Here is a 23834-nt window from a genome sequence, read left to right as displayed (position 1 = left end):
TGCTCGAGCAGAAATTGTAAATACAAGCTTGGTCAAATAATATCTGTGGCCTTTGATGGAGAAGATTTAATTTACTAGAAATATGAGAGCAAGAACAGATCCAACATTCAGTGAGTTTTTACTTCGAGTGGGTAACGGTGATGAACCAACAATAAGAGAAAATTTAATCCTCCTCCCAGAACAATTGACAATCAAACATTCCAAGGATGGAATTCTAGAAGAATCCATAATAAAAGAGATATTTCAAAACCTGCAAGAAAATGCTGCAACAACCAAATATGCCACTGAAAGAGCTATTTTAGCAAGCAAAAATGACCATGTGGATAAAATTAACAAGAAGTTAATATCTCAATTCCCAGGTGAAAGCAAGCTTTTCAATAGCTTTGACTCAGCAGAAGATGACACCAACTACTATTACCAAGAAGAATATCTAAATACTTTAACACCAAATGGTCTCCCACCACATAGGTATTGAACATAATACATTACAACTTACAAGAGGCGGAAAAAATAAAAAAAATGGATAGATTTTGACATATCTTATTTAATACAGGTTAGAATTGAAGAAAAATGCACCTATCATGTTGCTAAGGAATTTGGACCCTTCAAGTGGCTTATGCAACGACACACGAATGATATGTCGAGGTTTCTCTCAAAATGTCCTGCATGCAGAAATATCAACTGGTCATTCTGCAACAAAACATGTGTTTCTTCCAAGAATACAACTATCACCACCAGAAAATGAAGGATATCCATTTAAATTCATTCGAAAGCAATTCCCCATACGCCTTTGTTTTGCAATAACTATAAATAAAGCTCAAGGTCAAACAATTCACAATGTTGGTTTGTATTTGCCACAACATGTTTTCTCACATGGTCAATTGTATGTGGCGCTATCAAGAGGGAAATCTATGTCCACAACAAAAGTACTTGTCCTAACAGAGCAACCCAAACGTCAAAAAGGAACGTACACAAAGAACATCGTCTATAAGGAAGTTTTAGGTACGATAACCCCATATACATATATGGTCATTCTAACACATATAGTTAAATATTTACAGATATTATATACTAACAATATTACATTGCTTCAAATCACAGGTTTAGAAGACGCAAATAAATCTATACAAGCATAATGGATTCTTCAACAACCCACACTCTAAAATGCGTTAGGGTCATTTTCAAAATATTTCTTTCATTACTCTTATCAGCTTTATTAACATTATATTTTATTATAATGTTTAAATATTAGTATTATTAACAATTAACCGTACTTTAGTACTTCTGTTTAAACACTTTATATTAACTACATGTCATTGTTACTAATTATTATAAAATGCGTCAAATCTTTTTCAGTATACAACATCACTAATACCTCATGTAATCATCAAAAGACTAGTAAACACAATGTACGCTTCTATACATCAATAACAATTCACCCAATCATCAAAACACATATTTAAAAGAAAAAATTCACATAGAATGATATTAATTACCATAGCTTACACGTGCAACGCACGTGTCCCTGACTAGTTATACAAAATGAGTGGGAAGAAGTGAATCAAATTGATGTGATACGATTTTAATTTATATGCAAGGTTAGTAATATCTATGGTTGGTTGACTTTTAATTTCAAGAAATAAGCCTTCAATTTTGTCTTTTTTATGAAATGGATGGGAAGAGGTGAAGCATTATGATTCTGTTTGACTTAACTTCGAGAAATATGACACTATTTTTATTGTATTATGTAAAATGAATTGGAAGAAGTAGATCAATGTAAATGACAGTTGTGATTTGTTTGACCTTGAGACGTATGACTTCAATTTTATTGTATTATACGAAATGAGTGAAAAAAAGTGAATCAGATTAATGCGATACAATTTCAATTTGTGCGTAAGGTAAGTAATATATATGGTTAGTTGACTTTTAATTTTGACAAATATGACTCCAATTTTGTCGTTTATATGAAATGAATGGGAAGAAGTGAGTCATTATGATACTGTTTGACTTAAATTTGAGAAATATGACTCTATTTTTATCGTATTATGTAAAATGAATGAAAAGAATTAGATCAATGCAAGTGATAACTGTGATTTGTTTGACCTTGGCTTTGAGACATATGACTTCAATTTTATTGTATTATGCGAAACGAGTGAAAAAAAAGTGAATCAGATTAATGCGATACAATTTCAATTTGTGCGTAAGGTAAGTAATTTATGGTTGGTTGACATTTAATATAGACCAATATGACTCCAATTTTGTCGTTTATATGAAATGAATGGAAAGAAGTGAATCATTATGATTCTGTCTGACTTAACTTCGAGAAATATGTCTCTAATTTTATCGTATTATTATGTAAAATGAATGAGAAGAACTAGATCAATGTAAGTGACAATTGTGATTTGTTTGACCTTGGCTTCGAGAAATATGACTTCAATTTTATTGTATTATACGAAATGAGTGGCAAGAAGTGAATCATATTAATGTGATACGATTTCGATTTGTGTGTAAGGTAAGTAATATTTATGATTGGTCTGACTTTTAATTTCAAAAAATACGACTCAGATTGTGTCGTTTATTTGAAATGAATGGGGAGAAGTGAATCAATATAAATGATAATTATTATTCTGTTTGACTTAACTTCGAGAAATATGACTCTAATTTTATCATATTATTATGTAAAATGAATGGGAAGAAGTAGATCAATGTAAATGATTGTTGTGATTTGTTTGACTTTGATTTCGAGAAATATCTCTTCAATTTTATTATATTATATATATACGAAATGAGTAGGAAGAGGTGAGTCAAATAAATATAATACAATTTCAATTTGTGTGTAAGGTAAGTAATATTTATGATTGTGGTCTGACTTTTAATTTCGAGAAATATGACTCCAATTTTGTCGTTTATATGGAATGAACGGGAAGAAGTGAATCCATATAAATGACTATTATAATTATGTTTGACTTAACTTTGAGAAATATAACTTCAATTTTACCATATTATATGAAATGAGTGAAAGAAAGTAGATCGACGTAAATGCTACTTATTATATGTTTGACTTTAATTTCAAAAAATTTAACTCTAATTTAATCGTATTATGTAAAATGAATGTCAAGAGGTAGATCAATGTAAGTGAGTTATAATTTGTTTGACTTTAACTTCGAGAAATATGACTCTAATTTTATCGTATTATTCGAAATGAGTAAGTAGAATAGGATTAAATTTATATGATATGCTTTAAATTTGTGTATAATATCAAATTTATGTATAAGAGTACTATATACGAATATTGTATGTAATTAAGTAATTCCTTCAAGTTATTCACTATTTCAATATACTTTTATGAGTATTGAATATGAAAATTGATATTAAATATCATAAAGTTGAACTCATACAAAGTAATTTAATATTTACCAAGTATATACATCCTTACATTTTTCGTCCAAAAAAATATCTATCATGTGCTAAGTAAAAGTCATTTTTGCAGTTTTGATTGAAAATAACAATACATATTTAATATATATTGGTGAAGACTGAAGACTTTACTTTCATATTTAAAAATACAAAAATATATTTAATTTATGCCCAAGAATAGCAACTTTGTGGTTCCATGGTCTAGTGGTTAGGACATTGGACTCTGAATCCAGTAACCCGAGTTCAAGTCTCGGTGGAACCTTTCATTTTATGTTTTTTTTTTTCGCAAATAATACTGTCCATATTTCTACATGTTCGGAATAATTTTACTATATTACCCCAAAAGCTGTTCATTATCTCTTGATTTTTCAGACTCGACAAGTAACATTGGTCAACAATTTTCAACAATTTTTAATATACTTGACAAGTAATAATATTGTCCATATTTCTACTTGTTTAGAATAATTTTACTATACCACTTCAAAATTGTTTATTATCTCTTGATTTTTCAAATTTGACAAGTAAACTCGATCAACTATTTTTAGGGTTTGTTTGGAAGGACACTCTGGTAATTGAATTTGGTGTAAGTGGTGTGATTACACCGTCTTGTCCTGTTTGGAAGGACATGTAATTACTTGGTTATCAGGCGATTGGTGTAATTGGTTGGGTGTAATTACACTCTACTATTCACAGGCAAAGACTGTGAATTGCTGTTCTTTTTTTTATTTCTATTTTTATTTTTTTGTTTTAATTTTTTTTACGTCTATTATTTTAAGTTTTTTTAAATTATTCTAGAAATTTGTAAAAGATTATTTTTTATTATTATATTTTATTTTATTGTTGTTCTTTCAACCTTACTTTATGTGACTCTATGTAATTTTCTCGTATTATCTATTTATTTATATCATGCTTATTATCGCATTAGCATAATTTTATTTGTATTTTAATTTTTAAATTAAAATAAGTTAAGTAAGATTATAGACATACGTTCTCTTTATTAAGAAAAAATAAAAATAAATCATATTTATTGCTATGTTGAAATTTGTTATAAGAGAATAATGTTAAATTTTTTATTTTGAATTTATAACTTATGTTTATTTTCATTTCATTTATTTTAGTAATATTGAATTTACATTGCACGTCATTTTTTAATTAGTCTTGATAGGTTATATTTTTGTCAAACATTTAATAATTTATGACATTTTATTTATATATTATTCTTTTGATCAAACATGCATTTCACGATGTTCGTAGAAACTTCAGTTGTTACGATCAATTCAATTGAGATATTTTAATTTGAAAAACTATAAATTAATTTATTTTTTCACAACATTAATTACAGAAAACATGTTTATTTATTAATATATTTTTAAAAGAATATACATCTTAAATATTTAATTTAATGTCATTTATAAAGTTTCTTATTTGTCTAGTATAAATTTTACATAATTATTTTTTATTTTTAAAATTTATTATAATTTATGATTGCAATTGTACATCCAAAGAGAACATGTATAATTACAATGTAACACTCAAACAGGACGTGTGTTACTGTGGCAATCAAACATGTCAGTGTAATTGTTAGACCATGTAATTAGTAGGTTAATAATTACTATCCTAGTAATTACACTAATTTTAATTATTAAATGACTTTTCAAACGGATTATTAATTTACAGAACAAATAAAAATATATGAAAAAACTATTGAAGTTGTGACAAGTGAAAATGTACGGAGGAAAAGTTATCAAGTTGCTCGTACTAGAAAATACAAATGCGCAGACGTTACTTGAAAATTCATGAGATTGTATTTATGGTAGTTAGCACTTTAGCAGCGACCCTTTATTTTTTTTAAAAATAAAATAATAAAATAAAATAAAAATAAACTTTCATAAATACAAGTTTTTCTTACTACACCTTTTGACATGGATTATAAACGAGAAAATGATCAAAATGGTCCTTAAAGTACTGGGTTATTTTATTTTGATCCTTAACATATTTTAGAGAGAAAAGAATCAAATGTCCCATCAAGCTTTAGCTATATTTCCAACTACACTCTTGACTTTTGTGGGGGTCATATTATCTCGAATCTTTTTTTTTTTATATTAGTTCATCGTCAGAGTCTGAGGGTAAACTAATATATATAAGAAAAGATCAAAATGGTCCCTGCAGTAGCATATGAGAAGAGAGAACAGACTTGTATTTGTATTCAAATGATAACAAAATGTCAAAAGAGCCGTTAATGGCATTGCAAGTTGTGTTGAATAAAATAATTAAGTCTATTTATTTTGCGTTGTTTTGAGGTGTTAAATAAAATCATTATCGTTAAAAAAAAAATAACAATGCAAATGTGAAACTGCCTCTTATATTTGTTTGATGATTGTTTTAGCGTGGAATACATTTTTGTAGTATTAGTTTGATTTTTTGTAGAAAATGGCAAATTCGTATTCATGTACATCAAACCAATAAATGCATGACATGTATTTATATATAAGATCTTTAATCGAGATAAATTGATATGACTTGATATAAATATCAGGTGCGAGTAAATTTTTAGCAATTAAAACTTAAATTACCTATGGCACAACCCAAAATTATATCACTAGCATATTTGAGATCCCAACAGCTCAATATTTACATCTTCTCTGTACTTTAATTTTTCTAGCATTTGTTATGCCTATGTTGAAAGTTTTTGGGTCAAGAGTAATCTTTGTTGTTGGCTATAAATAGTTAGTGATGTTAAAATATATTCTATTAAGTTTATTTGAGAATTTTCAGTATTATGTTTTACTAATTAGAAATATCCTTGAGGATTGATTATTATTTTTGTTTAGTTACCCCTTGCCTGTAGCTTTTCCTCTCTCTCTCTTTTTTTTTTTTAAAAAAAAATATAAACAAATTTATTTACATACTAAGCTTACCCTTTTCTTTTTAAGTTTATATACATATATGTCATTTTTAAAATCTGGACAACTTATGGCATATGCTTTTTATCAAGTCTTTTAAGAAGTAGTATTTTGTAACTTGAATATAAGGGAATTAGCCTATAATTTTGTGCTTTATAAGTTGTTGTAGTGGCTTTGAGCTTTATTCGGTATTTATGTATTTTCATATTTTGGATAGTACATTCCTTACTCTATTCTACTCGATTATATATCTAACTTATTCAGTATCGAGTATGGTTTGATTGTCTTACTAATCTCTTTATTACTTTCTTTGCATTGAACAATTTTGGAGATAAATTGGAGTTTCCTTGAGATATTCTCACTATATCCTCTTGCCATTGCTAAACTTGGAATATGCATTTTCCCTTTATTTTAAAATTTTACTCAACTTAGCACTTGTGATAATAACCCCAAACTTTTTTTTTTTGACATGAGCTAAGTTAACCCTTGTGTAATATAAGAAGGTTATATGCTACCTCCAAATTTGCTAGCAAATTTTAATTGGACACTCAACTACAACTCATTCCAATATAGCATCTAAACATATAATTTAAGCATTTTTATTACATACTTCAATTTCAAATTTTTAAAAATTCTTTTTAGCGCGATTTCAAATGACCATTGCTTAAAATTAAAATTTCAAAGTAAAGATGCAAATTCTCCATTGCTAGTATTATCAATATGCATAGTACATATGATTCCTCAGATGCATCTAGGATTTCGAAAGAACGGGTGCACTATTAAAAAAAATATATATTTAAAATATAAATTTGATTGATTTGACCTTTAAGTTCTTATTCCCGAACCATTAAATGTTAAAAATTATAGCTTCAACATATATAAAACACCTAGTTTAAAATTTTAATATACACATTTGATTTAATTATATAAGAAATTTATAGTGCTATTTTTTTTTAAAAAAAAATCCAATGTAACACACTTGAAAATTTTAAAAAAAAAACAAAAAGAAAAAATTATTGAAACACCTAAAGTGTTACCAATCACATGGAGGACAAAATTTTGAAAAAAAAAACAAAAGAAAAAAATTATTGAAACACCTATAAGTGTTACCAATCACATGGAGGAGTGTCGCTTAAGAAAAATACCGATATGATGATTGGTTTAGGTAGGGCGGCCGGCCCCTTTACAGTACATAGGAGGTTGGTCTTTCTCAACGTGGTGTACCCAATTATCATTGTATTATTATATGCTACATATAATGTGGGTTCACGCCTCTATTTAAATATCTTTTAAAAAATATATGATTCAGAGAGGAGAGCATAGATTCACGTAAACCCATGAAACCCCCCTCTGATATGTAAAAGTAGTGGTAATAAAAAGAGAACCATTATCTACTCTAAGTCCAATTTGGCCTTTTCTTATCTTAGTTTCAACTACATAGTTTTTTCATAAACACAATAAATATAAAGAAGAGGAAAAGGATGGAGGGTGTCAATCATTTTCATCTTCTTCATTTGCTATTGGAATTGTGACGACATAAGAAAGAAAATTCAGATATATGAATCCTAACTTTTCTACATTCATATTCATCTCAAACCCGCAATCATAAGCATAGCCAGTTTGTCAACTGATACTAGATATCAATAGCTAATAAGAGGGGGGATGCAAGTTGCAATACAGATCAACCTTAACGTTAAGCGAAAGTTCAGTAACTAGTACGATGCTGTAAATTGATAGAACATTTTCTGTATACCTGTTCTGAATGAACGAACAACCACTCATCTATGAAAATTCACCTAAACCTGAATCAGACTGGCATAAGCCTGCACCTAATGCTGAAATTGACCCAAACTGCACATATTATCCAAGAGGTCATTATCCAGAATATAAAATAAAAGCTGAAGCTTCAAATCAACTGATAAATGGTCTCAAAGTTCCCACACAATCATGATATCGGAGTTGACCGCTCCCCTCCTGCTGGAAACTGAGGCTGCACACACGGAGACAATAGGTCATACATTGAGAGCAAAACTTCATAAGGTACAACTGGTAAATAATACATCCTGTCAAAACAAAAGTGTAAACTGATATCCTCTTCTTCATTTTATAAGGACGGATAACCTTATTATAAAGAATAGCAGTGAAGGAGAAATATGTAGGTAAGACTATTGACTACCTCCCTTGCATCTCTGTAATGGATTCTATATAGAGTTCAAATCATCTTGCATTTTATGCCAAAAAGCTTACAACAATATGGAATCTACTAGGTCCATCAGAGTCAATATCATATTATACATTTGTCTTGCATGAGGGGTGCAAGATAGACCAAGTGCTTTTTCTCTACTCGTGAAGGTTCACATCTAGCTATCAAGGATAAGGAAGCAAAGGTAAAGTCCTTTAATAATATGTCTGTCATTTTGTGCGACTATCTCCACTATAGAAAGAAAAAAAAAAGGAAAGAATAAAATTTTCAGCACATTTATACAAATAAGCCTTTATCAGTATTATAATAGCATAAGTAGTCAACATTTTCAAACAGGGTTTTTGCCATACACGCAAACATAATTAATAAAGCCAAACAAAATAGTTGGCATAGAGCGCTTAAGCCCTGAAGTGAGACCCAATACGTGTTGAGCGTTTGACCTTTAGTTTCATCATCAAGATTCTAAGGCATACTTTTCCTTGTCAATGAACCTCTTATGAAAAGGTGACACTAAACAACTGATATTCACTTTATCGTATTTTTTTTTCAATTTCTTTGTTTTTTTTATTGTCATTCGTACTTATAATTATTAGTCTTGAATTGAGCATATATATAATTGTATTTTTTTCTCTCTTTGCAGCATTTTGCATTAAAATCCATGCTCTATTTGCACTTTGAGCTTAAGCCCGAATGGAACCTAAAACTTTTTTGCGCTTTTTGCTTTTGATAACATTGAGCATAGATAGGAGTCTATCTTCAGTAGGCATCGTAATAGATCTCCACTAAAAGAAGACAAAGAACACCCCAAATCAAAACACACTACTTTGCATCCACATTTATTTAAGCCTTCTAAAACAACAAATAGTTGATAGACTCTTCTATTCTACTTCCTATAGGAATACAAAGCTATGGGGGCGACCCACGCAGTTAGTTCCCTTTCATTTAAGGACGAGAGGCTCATTCCTATCTTCCACACCGAGAGTGTGGTTCCAAGTTTGTTGCATCATATTTGCAATGATCTCAGAACTCTGATTGGAGCTTCTCCTCTTCTACTCTCTAGATATCTTGAAGTCCTAGAAAAGAATCCATGGCTACACTCAATTTGTTTTGAGTTAGCTAGTTGAGGTGAAAGGAATTTAGGAAATAAATAGTAGGGTAAGGCCTTGATAGGAATTCTGAGTAACATTCTGGGTGAAGCTTACTTCCTGTTAGCCTCTTAAGGGTAAAAGTGGTGGCCTGGTTGTCCCCACCCTCCCTTATCATGAGTGTATGTGGGAGCAGTTTGTGCTTGCCTTATAGTTCTCAGTCCTCTTAGGCTAAGATGCCTTTTAAAAAGATTTTTTCCCGAATCAAAACAAGACCGACTGTACTTATTTTTCCAATCAAGTGCGGATGGGATTCCTCAATAGATTCTACATATTCGGCATTTGCATTCTATGGTAAAAAGCTAGTTTCACAAACATGTACAGTTTATACTATGTAGTATCGCTATGTTCGTCATTTGAACAACTCCAATTTCTTCTTTACAAACAGTCCAGGTAATACACCAGGGACCTGTTATCCAGATCTTCCTAAATTGCATAGACAAAAATACCAAGTATTTTCACTGGATGCTACAGCACACAAAAGATTCAACACCATTGACAAGCTGATGGTGAAGGGGTTACATTAACAGATTCAGAAGAAATTAAAGGAACCATAATCAATTACTATCAAAATCTTTACATAAAAACGGAACAATGGAGGCCAGAATTTAATGTACAGGGAGCGGAAAACATTACACAAGAGGAAAATGTATGGCTGCAGAGGCAATTTGAGGAAGATGAAGTTTTCAATCGCATAAAATCATGTTCTAGTGATAAGGCCCCCAGACCAGATGGCTCTCCGATGAGTTTTTTCCAAAACTTTTGGGAGATACTGAAGACAGACTTCATGAATGCAGTGAGACAATTCCATGAAAATAGGGAAGAGTCTCAACGCCACCTATGTGGCTCTAATCCCAAAGAAGACAGGAGCTATGGAACTTAGGGATTTCAGACCCATCAGTCTCATTAGTGGTGTGTACAAGGTCTTTGGTAAGCTGTTGGCGGAGAGATTAAAGAAAGTGATAAGCAAATTAGAGAACAATCACCAAATGGCCGTTATTCAAGGAAGACAAATTATGGATGCCGCGTTAATAGCAAGTGAGTGGGTAGACTCAAGGATTAAAGGAGAGATCCCAGGAATCATGTGCAAGCTTGATATAGAAAAGGCATATGATCATGTCAATTCGGAGTTTCTACTCAATATTCTAAGGCAGAAGAGGTTTGGAGACAAATGGCTTAAATGGATAGGTTTTTGCATCAAAACTGTCAGGTTCTCCATACTTGTTAATGGAGAACCTGCTGGTTGGAGATCCTCTCTTCCCTTTCCTAATTATTTTAGCTAAGGAGGGTCTCAACAGTATGATTAGAGTGGTCAATCAGAACGACTGGATAAAGGGTTTCAACATTGGTAATCAGTCAGGGGTCAATCTGCATATAAGTCACCTTTTATATGCAGATGACACACTAATATTTTGTGATGCAAAGACAGCACAAGTTAGTAACATTAGAGTTGTTTTGGTGATTTTTGAGGCCATCTCTGGACTGGCTGTGAACTGGGGGGAAAAGCAGCATCTTCCAAGTCAAGTGGCAAATATTCAGATGTTGGCAAGCATCTTGCAATGCAAGATAGAGCACTTACCAACTACTTACCTGGGAATGCAGAATGCCTGTGGGGAATAATCACAAGGAGCTGGAGATTTGGGATGGAATCATTGAGAAGACAGAGAAGAGGTTGGTTAATAGGAAGGCAAACTATCTAATCTCTGGGAGGAAGAGTCACTCTGATCAATTCGGTCCTGGATGTTTTGCCTACATATGTTATGTCACTTTTCCCTTTACCAGCAAAGGTAGAAGAGAGGTTGAATAAATTAAGGCGTGATTTTCTATGGTTGGGGAACAAAGGGGGGAAAAAATACACTGAATTAAATGGCAGACAACCTTAGTAAGCAAGAAAACAGGGGGTCTTCGCATATAAAATCTGAAGGTCCAGAACAAAAGTCTACTTTCTAAATGGCTTTGGAGATTCGTGTTGAAGATCAGGCATTATGGAGGAGCAATTCTCAACAAGTATGGGCAGACTGGGGAGTGGGTGTCTAATGTAGTAGATAGCACGTAAAAAGTATCAGTTTGGAGATCAATCAGAAATTTATGGGATAGTCTAAAGGTGAATTTGGTGGTCAAGGTGGGAGAGGATAACAAAATATTTTTTTGGAAGGACAAGTGGATTGGACAAGAGTGTCTAATAAACTCAGTCTTCCCCGATCTCGTTTCTTTTTGTACAATTGCTGAAATTTGGTCCCCTCAAGGATGGAACCTCACCTTCAGGAGAAATCTAAATGATTGGGAAGTGGATAGAATTGCTGAACTGCTACTCAAATTGGGTGAATTCACGGGCCTTACTACAGAAGCAGATGGTATAAGATGGAAACATGACTCTGATGGCAAGTTCTCTGTGTGTACACTGTATAAGAGAGAGGTCATGACTCACTCTGGAGGAGTTCATGGTCCATGGAAACAAATACGGAAGGGCAACAACCCAACCAAGGTGAAATGCTTCACCTGGTTGGTCACCAGAAGGGCATGTCTCACTCCGGAAAACTCAAGAAAAGAGGCTTCAAGATTGTTTCCAGATGTTTCTTTTGTCATGAGAAGGAAGAAACTAACAGCCACTTATTCTTACACTGTAGGGTTACCGTCCAGGTGTGGCGCATGGTCTACAGCATTTCTCAAGAGCCCTAGGTAATGGCCAGAACATACTGCTGATCTTTTGAGCTGTTGGATGAGGTCAGGAGGGGGGGGGGGGGGGGGGGCAACACCCAATGGTCTATAGTACCTACTTGTGTCTGGTGGGCTATTTGGAGAGAAAGAAACCTTAGGTGTCATGAGACTATTACTAACACTATGCAGAAAGTAGAAGAAAATTGCATTAACATGTTTTTTGGGTGTAAAGAAGAGGGTATAGACGTAGTAGAACAGTTGGTAGATTTCCTAGGATCTATGTAATTATGGTCTTAGCTTGTTACTTTTTGGAGGTAGCCAGCATACCTTAAGCTGAAGAATACAACTTAAACTTTATCAAAAAAAATAAAAATATACTTGGTCTTCATTTGATCTACTTAGTCTTCATTTGGTACCATTGACATATATTCCACTCATTTCTTCAATATTTTCTCTCATGAATTCTTACCACTATTACTAGGAGATCAAAACATTATGCAGAAAACAGTTTTTCGACCCTAAAAGCTTAGAACAGACAAATTTGATGCAGGAATTGGGAAAAACATCGCAACATATTGACTGTTTAATACCAGAACTACTAAATTTTCTATTTATCCACGTCTCCTCTTGTAACAAATTACTAAAGCAGAAGTGCACATAAATTAGACCATTCTTTTACAGTATGTTCTGCAAAAGATCCTTCCCAAGCTTATCATTTGTCTTGCCTAACAATGTCCAAAATTTCATATATTGCTACTAGAGGACTCCAAATACAAGGAAGCAAATATGTAGATGCCAAACCTCCGTGCACGAATTCTTGCACTTGTCATCCCTGACTAACTTTTAATGTTGGGTGGAAGACAATTGCTAACAAGATAGGCAGATTCATAAATGCCTCTCTACCATCGACATTCAATTCAAGATTGACAAACAAAGACATTCCCTATTCAGAGACTATCAGGAACAGTAGATGGGGAAATAGGAAATTTATTAGCACCTCCAAACAAGAAGGAACTGGTCAGTTGTCCGAAAGAGCTATTCACATTCACAGACTAGAAGCAGATGTGTTCTCTCTCACCTGTAATGAGGTTAGAATATGAACATCTTCAATTGAAAAGGGACAGTTTTACTGCATCCAAGAAAAAAACTATCGTCCTTTTCTCACGAAATTGTTGTAGCAAAAATTACCAATGGTTAATGAAAAATGTAACTTCTTTGTTAATTTAAGTTCTTTTTGGATATTTGGAAATGATTGTTTGTAGGCTACTTCCTATCCTAGGAAGATTGTTGTGCAATCTTTTCTTGTAGACTTGAGGCAAGGTTCCATGTCCCCTTCTTGTTGGGTTCATATTTTTGATATTTAATTAACATGGTCGGGTTCAAGCAAAAACCCCCCACACCTCAGGCCCACAACTAAGGTAATGGCTTGAACTAAAAAAAAAGGCACTTTACTTCCTATATCTCTACATCTTTGGACTGCTCAAAGAGAACATCTGCAGCAGGCATACAAAAGCAAGCACAAGCTTTAAAGTTCTAAAAAGGGGAAAAAAATAGCATCTCTTTCCATGCAGAGTTCCCTGCTAGCATGATAAAATTTAAGCATAGCTTGCAGTATCAAATGACATCGTCAATCAATTAAAGCAGGATGTAAGGGCAACGAGGATCAAGTTAGAAATCCTCAAGCTACCTAAACCAACCCAGAGATGACTTAATCTGCTTGGCATCAACAACACAAATTATTACAAATAAATCATTGATTAGCATGCATAGTCTAACTAGAAACACAAAATATTACCGCTGAAGCATAGGATGAGCTTCGTGCAAGAAACTTGACAAAGTCTTGTTTCTTTATTTCAAAGTTGAACTTTGCATGGTCCAGTAATGTTTGTTCTCTCTGTAAATCATCCACAAATCTTGCCCTTTTCCACTGCAGCTCCTTCAACCGGATCTCAGTCTCATAATAGTTTTCAGGTACATTCGGCCTTCCAGAACTCATTGGAAATTTGATCTTGACTTCCCTAAAATGTACATGAGAAAGACAGAATCCAAATGGTTCAGTGATGCAACACAAACAAACAACACATCCAGTGAAATCCCACAAGTGGGGTCTGGGCAGCCTTACCCTTACCTTGGGAAGGTAGAGAGGATAATGATTCAATGAAGCAATCAACAAGAAAAATAAATTGTGCTGCAAATTCAAATACATCTAATATATAAACATACAAACTCAAATACATATGATATATGAACATAGGAGTAGGATTAAGAACAACTCCTAGGAGACAGTGAGATTAAGATATCAATAATTGACAAACATCATTTAGGTAAATCTAAAGTTGTGTTAGACTCTGAACGTGATAAATCCTGAAAACTCCTCCACCAGAATATAATATTATAGATAATGTTTCCTGATTAACTTCTAAAATGTGTTGTAGACACCCCCCCCCCCCCTTTTTAAAAAAGAATAATGATTCATTAAAGATGCCAATGGTCTGTTAATCATTTGAAATGAACATAGAAAGAGAAGAACATGATTTCATACACTATTCTATGCAGATTGAAAGAGGAAGTTAGTGAAAGGTCGAACTACTACACTCCACAAAGGTCAAGCAACATGGTCACAAAATAACATCAGATTTCCAACTAAGGCGCAAAGTTAGAGATCAAGTATATTACTTGATACTCAAAAAGGAACAAGTTAATAGGCAATAAATTCTTTAGGGTATCTTCACAAACAAGTTGAACTATGAAAGAAAGAAAAAGTTAAGAATAAAACAATGACGTTATTTAAGACTAGCCTCTTTACCTCTCGCCTAGGGAGGATATACCACTACTCTTTATGATCCCACCATCCAACGATATGGCTCCATCAGCTATAAGAGGTAGTGCCTGCAGCATGTCAGCCCTTGTTTTGTATACTTGCAAACGTGAGAAGAGTCTATAGAAGAGGGTCTCTCTCAGGCCATAACCAGTGCTTGTGACACAATATAAGTTCGCAGTGTCGATATTGATCATATTGACAGCAAAACCAAGAAAACCAGGAGGAGTTTCCTCATTGAGGTATCTTGGCTTCTTTATGTCAAGCCTCCTCTGAGGGTCATCAGCAATAAATTTACCAGTGTATGGTCTAAAACAATAATTCAAAAAGGAAAAAGAAAAGAGAGTAAAGAAGTGCTAAAGAATATGAGTAGCATTTGCAAGAAGAGATCATCAAAATATCAAACCTTAAGTCCTCAAGACAGATTACGAGATATCTGTCATCCAAGGGTCTCCCAATTGAAGCTCCAAGTCCATGAAAACCAGAACTTTTATTTATACGACCTTCCCTATCATATGTTTCCAGTGCTTTAACTCCATCACGCGTCTTGAAAACAACTCCTAACATGGTTTCGAGCCCAAGATAATCCGAGAGAGATCTGAATTTCAAGATTATAATACAAATGTCAGTCATAATACTGTGAACTTACATAACTTCTTTGGTAAAGATATGGCATCTGGCCCTAACTCAACCCCAAAATATAGCTTATGAGGGAGGGATTGCCCAAGTCCATATATGCAAACTACACGTCCATAGTGGGACTTTAACCCACTCTAACAATCTCTAAATGCCATGCTTCTTTCATCTTATATTCTCAAAATGCAGAGAACTATTCAGATTCTAACTCCTGCGTCACGGCAAGACCTAATTTAAGCAAAGAGATGCTCATTATCATACAGAAAAGTGTGTCACATGCTAAGGGGTTATTCCAAGGTCAATTTTACAAAGTGAAGGTTCAAAAGTTTTAATCACAAGAAGATAACCAGTGAGAGGACAAAAGTAAAATATAGATATTATTATTATTATTATTAATAATATAGTTGGTACGACCACCAAGCCTATCTCGTAAGAAAGTGAGAGATGTTCAACTACCAACGAACCTTCTATCCTAATTCGCAACGTCCAAACCCTAATCACTCTTAAGTATACCTGTGACGGATTCAAAGACCAGAACATATCAAACTTTATGTCTTAAGTCTTCACCTTCACACACAGGTTCAAAAAAGTCTTCACCTTCATGCAGCCACATACTGTCATCTTGATTGGGACAGAGTGAACAAATGCTATAATTTCTTGAACATGGCTGTAGAGAGCTAGCATATGAAGTGGACTCAAAGAACAGCTTATTCTTTTTTCTACTTTATCTATATTTTGTAGAGAACACCAGCAATTACTGGATGCTATGTTGAACTAACCTGCTGAGATTATCATCATCGACCTTCCCAAGCAAAGCAACAATTCCTATTATGTCCTTCATAAATGGAATCTGTGTAATCTGAGCTCCACTACGCTTTTGCAGCTGGACACAGATGGCAGCTGCAGATTTATCAAAACTTAAGATTTGTTCAATGGTCTCCTCCTCATTCTGCCCATTGGAAGATTCCTTATTTTCAGAACCAGTTTCACTTGCTGATTTAGTCGTGCCAAGAGCAACTACAATACACCACAAGCACAAGAAATCAAAATTAGGGAACAGTGCAAGGCATATGCAAAAAGGGAAAGAGAAACTGTTAAAGTGAATATTATAGTCTACATGGAGTGCTTCTAAAAAGGCAATACACAACATTAAACCCATGAACAATATATTAGGCCTCTGTTACTCAAACAAGCCGATGGATGATATTTTGTGGTATAGGCATCACAAAATCCATATTTACTTGAAATGACAAAAACGTCCCTTGATATGAAAATCTTATAAATTTTGATTGTTTCCTTCCCATAAAGACAGAGTACAAGCATTATGTTCTAGGATACTTAAAAACAAAATAGCTACAGTAACCTTCTAAAATTTTGCACATGCATTTTACAGCACACCTAATTAACTTGGAAAGAAGTAAACAGTACCTCGTATATCCAAAATTGAATCATCCAACTCGTTCTTCACAGCCTTCAAGTATTTGACATTATCTTCATGGTGCTTAATTTTAAGACCAAACTCCTGCATTGCATCCTCAAGTTTCTGCAAAAATTAAATGAGAGAGTCATGAAATTGACCCATCTACTAAGTTATCATTCTCAAAAAAAAATTTGACCCATCTACTACACAATATATTATCATGTGCATTATCATGATATCATCTCAAATGATGGATATAAGTACACATATCTATACCTCCTATCAAGACTATTGTGCGTAATACATCCATGAATGAAATAAAATAAACTAGGCAGATATCTTTCATAATCTTAACAACCTTGGAATTGCAGATGACTGCCTCAGCAGATCCATTTTGTATTGGATCACGATTGGCAGCAAAAGTGGGGGAATTACTGTGGCCTACTTGATTGAGCGATGGATCATGCACACCTAATGCCTTAGGACTGATTGGCAGCTGGAAAAGAAACGTAAAAGCAAACATCAGTTTATTAGAGTTGCTTATTAAGAAAAGATCAACAAGTGTCTATTTTAAGGTCCTAGAGTTCTCACCATATATAAAGTGTAAAAAGTAATAGTAAAGGGGAAATTGTACTTGCCAATATTTTTTATCTTTGTTTCATTTATAGAGGGAACATAAAACATACTTCCCTTCTGAAAATATATTATGAAGGTTGAACAAAGATATCAATGGTGTCGTTGATATTGATAATTCAAAGCCTGAGGGAGCTAACGCAAAATAATGACAAGCAGGAACAAGAGAAACAAGACACGGGAGAAATCTAGGATCATAACGGGAAAATGATACATTATGAGAAGGATAATAAATTTGTGGATGTTATCAATGAAAAAAATCCTGATGTTGCACCATCAGAGGAGAAACCCACCTGAGTAACTGGCAGAAGAGTTCAAGAAGGCAGGAGTAGAGCATAAGAAAACAGACAAACAAAAGCAACCAGAGATAAGAGTGTGCCTCCTAAGCCAGCAAGGAGCGTGCAAGCAAGCAAGGTTTGCAGGTGCCAAAGCTACTCACCAATGAATAATTCACTAATAAATATAAAGTTGGTAAAAACTCAACATGCCTTTGAAAGAGTTGCCGTGATGAATAGACAAAAATACTTCAACTTTATAGTTCTGATGGAGCCTTTTAAACATGTTAGACACGTAGTACAGACAGTGATTAATAATGGGAACAAAAAGGCATAATATCAAGGGGAAAATCTAGGTGTTTGTGATAGATGGATTTCAAGTTGAAACAATGATGGACATGGACCAGGTATTAACATTACAATCGACTCAGATTACAGAAATATGCTAGTAATGACAAGAGATAGTAGAATAGAACTTTGAGATGCACTTTATGATCAATCTACTCATATATGAACTCCTTGGTTGGTAAGGGAAGATTTTAATGTGCTTGTGGATGAATATCATAGATTTGGTGGGCTGAAAATGAAGACTTCTTGCTGCCTAAAGGAATGCCAATTATCAGATATGGGAGTCACTTCACTGGTAGCATGCTCCTTGATTGAATGGTAGATCAGATGAAACTTGCATTTCTAAAAGACTGGATAAATGTTTGCATAATCAGATATGAGTATGTTTCCTAACCTTGAAGTGGCACATTTAATTAAGCAAGGATCTAATCATGCACCTCTCTTAACGCATTACAAAGAGGATAGTAGAGTAACTAAGAATTTTTGGGTGGAACATGAGACATTCTGGGAGGTAGTCAGACAGAATTGGTCAAGGAACTTTGGTCCAGACCGTATGGTTATTGTACATAATAATTTGAAGAAGGTCAGCAAGGCATTGTCTAAAAGGAGTAGCAATTTATATGGTGACACACTCAAACAGATAGCAAACTCTAGAAGTAGTAGTTAAGGTCCATGAGCTGGAATTTGAACCAAATCCCACCCATGGAAACAGGAAGAGGCTACAAAAATATACAAGCTGAACTGCTAAAATTCTATGATATGGTGAAAAAGTTTTGGAAGCAAAAAGCTGGAATGCAGTGGTTTCAAAATGGTGAATAGACCACCTAGTTCTTTCATTCTCATGTAACTGATAAGAAAAATAAACTACAAATCAAGAAGATTAAAGATCCTAATGAAAACTTGCTGGATAAGGAGGAGGATATCATGCAGGAGGCTATAACATTTTACACATATTTATTGTTGAGGATCACATTCCAACAAACTTTCAGATGATACTGAATCATATACCTCAACTGATTAATGCAGAACTGAATAATTAGATTCATGAAATTCCAGAGATAGAAGATGTGAAGAGTTGTTATAAGTCTAAATGTAGATAGTTCAGGTGGTCCACATGGTTTCACTGGAAGCTCTACCGATACTGTTCGTACATAATTGAAACAGATGTGCTCACAATGATGCACTTTTACTTCCATGACATAAATTACCGGGACATGTCACTGTCACATGCATAAATCTCGTGTTATTGCCCAAAATGGATATTGTGACCTTTTCAGATCAGTTTGAGCAACCTCACTCACATGAAAGATTTTCTCCAAGACCATACATGAATGATGAAAGACTGGTATACCTACTGCCAACAATCATCTCTCCAGCAAGCAGGTTTTATGGAAGGAAGAAGCATAGTTGAGAATATATTATTAGTACAAAAAAATTGTGCATGATGTTAAGATAAAGGGTAACCCAACAATGATACACTGGACATGACAAAGCATATGATCGAGTTTTATGGGTTTTTTTTCTGTTTTTTTAGAAGGTAACAACTTGTATTCTATTCCAAAACAAAAATCAGAACCTGCCACAACAAGTTACAGGTTCCTAATTACAATTGTGGAGAGTACCAAGAAGATCTTTAATCCTATAGCAAAATTTACAAGGAACCTAAAAATGGGTTTTGGAGATTAGCTAATTGACGTGGTATACAGAAAAATCTCTAACAATAGGTATTTTATTCTAATGAATGGTAAGCCACAGGGTTACTTTAAATCTACTAGGGAAGTGAAGCAACTTTATTTATCATAGCTGCTAAATGCATGTCAAGAGCCTTCAACGCCTTACACAAGGATGAGAAGTTCAGAGGATTTGGAATGCCAAAAAGGAGCCCAAGAGTAAACCTCTTTGTGAGCATTTTGTGACAGTATTATGTGAGGTTATTTTATCTTCTAGATCTTCCTGAGATTATTAGAGTGTTAGCTCTTCTTTACTCTTAATAGCCATCACTGAAATGGTGAATTGCTCCTCTCCACTTGTGGATGTAGGTCTGATTGTCCAACCATGTAATACTTTTTGTCCTTCATTCTATATTTCTCTTCCATATTCTTTTCTATAGAAAATGTTATTTCATTATTACAAAAGCACCAACAAAGTGCTGAAAAATGTACAGGTATAGGTGTGTAAAAACCAAAAGAACAATCCCTTTTTAATCTTGTTGGGATTCTAAGGTGCAAAGTATTGACTCTGCTTCATTTACAAATTCTTCCTAGCACCGAAAAAGATGACAGAAGTGTACAGTTAAAGTTGCTGTATGGAGTTTGCTTTGTCTTCAAAACATCTAGAGTTCCTTTCATTCGCTACAGTCGACCAGAATCCAAAGACACTGTGTTCCACCATATTCTGATTTATTGTCTTAGTGATAGGGGTGGCAAAAGGGCGGTGCGGGGCAGGTTGAGCTTGCCCTGCAAGCCGCCCCGCCCCGCATAACATTTTTTAGCATTTTCAACCCGCTCAGCCCCGACCCACATAAACCTGTCCCGCATATACCCGGCCCCACTTAATTATTCTCATTTTTATTTGTCTAAATCATGCAATTATAACTTGCCTCAAATTTGAATATTTCAATTCACTTTTTCACCTATCCAGATACTATTTAATATAGTTACTGTTTTGAGATCCTATTTAATTTATAAGAATTCAATAACTCGTGTGTTTTAGAAAGAACGTTTTTTTAAAAAAACAATCAAAATCAATAAAGACATCAACCATCGAATGAAACACTAAATCAAGCAATAGTTTTCTCTCATTATCGTTCCTAGTTTCAGAAACATTTAATTTGCATCCTATTCTGTTTTTCTTTGTTTCTCTTTCTGCTAATCATTTTGTTACAGTGTACAATGAAATTATAAAAATATTTTTGCAGCAAGAGAAAATATGTCAAATTAATCGAATTAAGAAAATAATTTTTTTCTATTTATATGAGTATGTTTATTGTGATTTTTAAATACTAAGAGTTGTGAACCTGCCTCAAACTAACTACTAATTAGTACCATTCTATGAATATCAGAAGTCTATCAAATATTTTGAATTTGAGCACTTAAGCTATATATGGACTTCAAATCAATTTTGATTTTATATTTCATTTTTAATTAGTTTCAACTATCATATAACATATTATGTTTATTCAAGGAAAATGAAGCTATGTTTACAGGGATGGAATTAAGAGAAAGAACCCGCAACCTGCCCAGCACCAGCATTATTTCTTTTCAAAAGAGTTCCAAACGCCCCGTCCCGGCCTACCCCACATAAAGTCAAACCAACCCCACCCTGCATTAGACAAAACCCGCTCCACCCAGTTGTCATCCCTACCTAGTGAAGTCATCAGATTTACTTCTTCCTGAGGCTTCCCAGACCCTGGATCCTCACTCAAGGATATTTTAACTCATTTTAATTTTTAGTGCGTGAAAAGAAAAAGATCACTTGCTCTAAAAAGGAAAGGGAAGCTAAAAATTGAAAAGGCTTGAGGATCAATAAAGCAGGGCGATAAAGGAACTGGTGGTGGATCTTATTAGAGATCTTTTCTTTAAAGGAAAAGCATAACACGGTTTCACCTCACCGCTCTTGCTTTGTAAAATTTCCATTTCCACTAGATCCTAACATACTCCTTCCAACGTAAGCATGATGTATAGTTGATTATCATATGAATCTCTAACTAGAACCCTAAATTCCCTGATTCCTTAAACTAACAGTCAAATGAGCATCGAAGTTGACAAAGGATTTTATCAGAACAGCTGCATGAAGGCTTAATCGGTTCCCATTAGCATTCATAAGTGTTTCTATGGTTTATATCACTTATCCTAAAACTCGATTGACAGAATGAGAATTTCAATTGAGTACAAAACTCAGTTAATTCACTAAACAAGCAAGGTAAAAACATAGGAGGAGGGAAGAGGGAAAGAGAGAACCTGAACCTTCTCATTGTCTATGGACATTCTCCGTTGGCCGCCGTCCATTGTTGGGTCGCCGGAGATTCCGAGAAGAGTGAGAGTATCGCCGTTAAGGGGGGAAGAGTGGAGGAGTTCTGACAGAAAAGTGAATATAGGGCTTCGGAAATGTAGGCGTTTTTGGCATTTATTTGGTCAGAAAGCTAATAACTCACACTCTACACGTGTTCAAAATATTCAAAAAAAATTATTTATTATTATTATTCTAGAAGCATCAAAAGTAGCAAGATACTTATATTTAATTTAATTATTGATATGCTTATTTATTAGTTAGTTTATTTTAGTCCGTCATAATTTAGATCTATATTTAGGTCAGATAATTCATAATAAAAGTTTTAAAAATAATTTTTCAATTCCTTGGTTGGCTGTCTAATAATTGTATAGCGTTTTATAACTTGAGAGGAAGGATGATGTGATATTTGAGATGATTGAATATATTTTAGGTTAATTCTTTTCGTTTTGAAAGTTAGATCAAATCACTATTTGAAATTAATGAGGTCAAATACTAGTTTCGATGATTTTGCTAGGTTTAAATTTAAACTTCTGACTCGTATAAAAAATTCACACGATTTCCAAGAGGTTCGGGGAAGATTTGGACCCTTTAGCATTGTTCTAGTCTTTTTATAAGTTTAGAGTGGACCACGTTAACATTTTGTAAAATAATTTTCGAATGGTAATTTGATGATTCGAACATGCACAAAATGTTTTTTATCATCGAGTTGCACATTAATTCATATTCAAGAGGTCTCAAACGAATTTGTGCAGATCAAATCGTTCTTCGTATTTGTGAAGCTTTGGTCATATTTGCGTAGAAGTATTTTTCAGAGCGCTCACGAAGAAGAGTTAATGGACCATGTCACATTATTCATCACATTTAGAGGGATATGATTGCTTTTGAGAGAGTCTAGGTTGGTTCGTTGGTTCACACTCACGAAAAATGCTTGGCATTCAGACAAACAAAAATGTATTGTCAAATTTGGATATTTTTATGTTTATTTGGGAGTTTTTTAGCTCAAAACGGAGAGATTTTAAAGTTTTTTGAAATATCATTGTGCTTGTAAGATTATAGTTCCGTTTTGGTAATTTCTCATTGATATATCACTGATTTTGTCGTTTGAATCATGTATGAACATAAAGAGTTGGAAGTTTGTTTTTTACATGTAATTTGAATTTCTTTTTTTATGATTTGAGAGTCGATTTAAACTTCGTTTTCGATAAACCTTCTAATTTGAGTTCATTATCCTATGAGTAAATTTATTTTCAAGGAAAATTTTATATAGTTTCAAAGTCGGCTCATAGGATTAACCTTTTCAACTCAGTTTATCTAAATTTTTATATCACAACATGAGCATCGATAAAAACTCGTATTACGGGTGTACA

General features: G+C 33.6%; 2 protein-coding genes, 1 long non-coding RNA gene and 1 other non-coding gene across 5 annotated transcripts; 3 read left to right on the top strand and 1 right to left on the bottom strand.

Annotated features, from left to right (window-relative positions):
- The first annotated feature begins 82 nt into the window (after positions 1 to 82).
- LOC138347633 (uncharacterized) lies at positions 83 to 475 on the top strand. Its single transcript, XM_069295938.1, has one exon. The coding sequence runs from the start codon at positions 83 to 85 to the stop codon at positions 473 to 475; it is 393 nt and encodes a 130-aa protein (XP_069152039.1).
- A 3132-nt stretch (positions 476 to 3607) lies between these two features.
- Positions 3608 to 3679, top strand: TRNAQ-CUG (transfer RNA glutamine (anticodon CUG)). The gene has a single exon. It is a non-coding gene; the product is annotated as a tRNA-Gln (tRNA).
- Positions 3680 to 7939: 4260 nt separating this feature from the next.
- Positions 7940 to 22618, bottom strand: LOC101258444 (protein DEFECTIVE IN MERISTEM SILENCING 3). 2 transcript variants are annotated; one of them, XM_010319718.3, is made up of 8 exons: positions 22422 to 22618; positions 17559 to 17696; positions 17209 to 17323; positions 16560 to 16797; positions 15551 to 15742; positions 15133 to 15453; positions 14122 to 14344; positions 7940 to 8310 (listed from the first exon to the last, which is right to left on the bottom strand). In XM_010319718.3, the coding sequence occupies exons 1-8, from the start codon at positions 22461 to 22463 to the stop codon at positions 8266 to 8268; spliced, it is 1314 nt and encodes a 437-aa protein (XP_010318020.2). In that variant the 5' UTR covers positions 22464 to 22618; the 3' UTR covers positions 7940 to 8265. The 2 variants fall into 2 exon arrangements, with proteins under 2 accessions (XP_010318020.2, XP_004234969.2); XM_004234921.5 differs by having other exon boundaries at positions 22416 to 22616.
- LOC138347245 (uncharacterized) lies at positions 8220 to 8769 on the top strand. The gene is made up of 3 exons (XR_011220023.1): positions 8220 to 8360; positions 8432 to 8479; positions 8588 to 8769. It is a non-coding gene; the product is annotated as an uncharacterized lncRNA (long non-coding RNA).
- Positions 22619 to 23834: the final 1216 nt, after the last annotated feature.

The sequence above is a fragment of the Solanum lycopersicum genome, chromosome 3, assembly GCF_036512215.1.
Source record: "Solanum lycopersicum chromosome 3, SLM_r2.1".
NCBI lineage: Eukaryota > Viridiplantae > Streptophyta > Magnoliopsida > Solanales > Solanaceae > Solanum > Solanum lycopersicum.
Note: the sequence above shows the minus strand (reverse complement) of the source record. Positions and strands in the feature narration are given on the sequence as shown.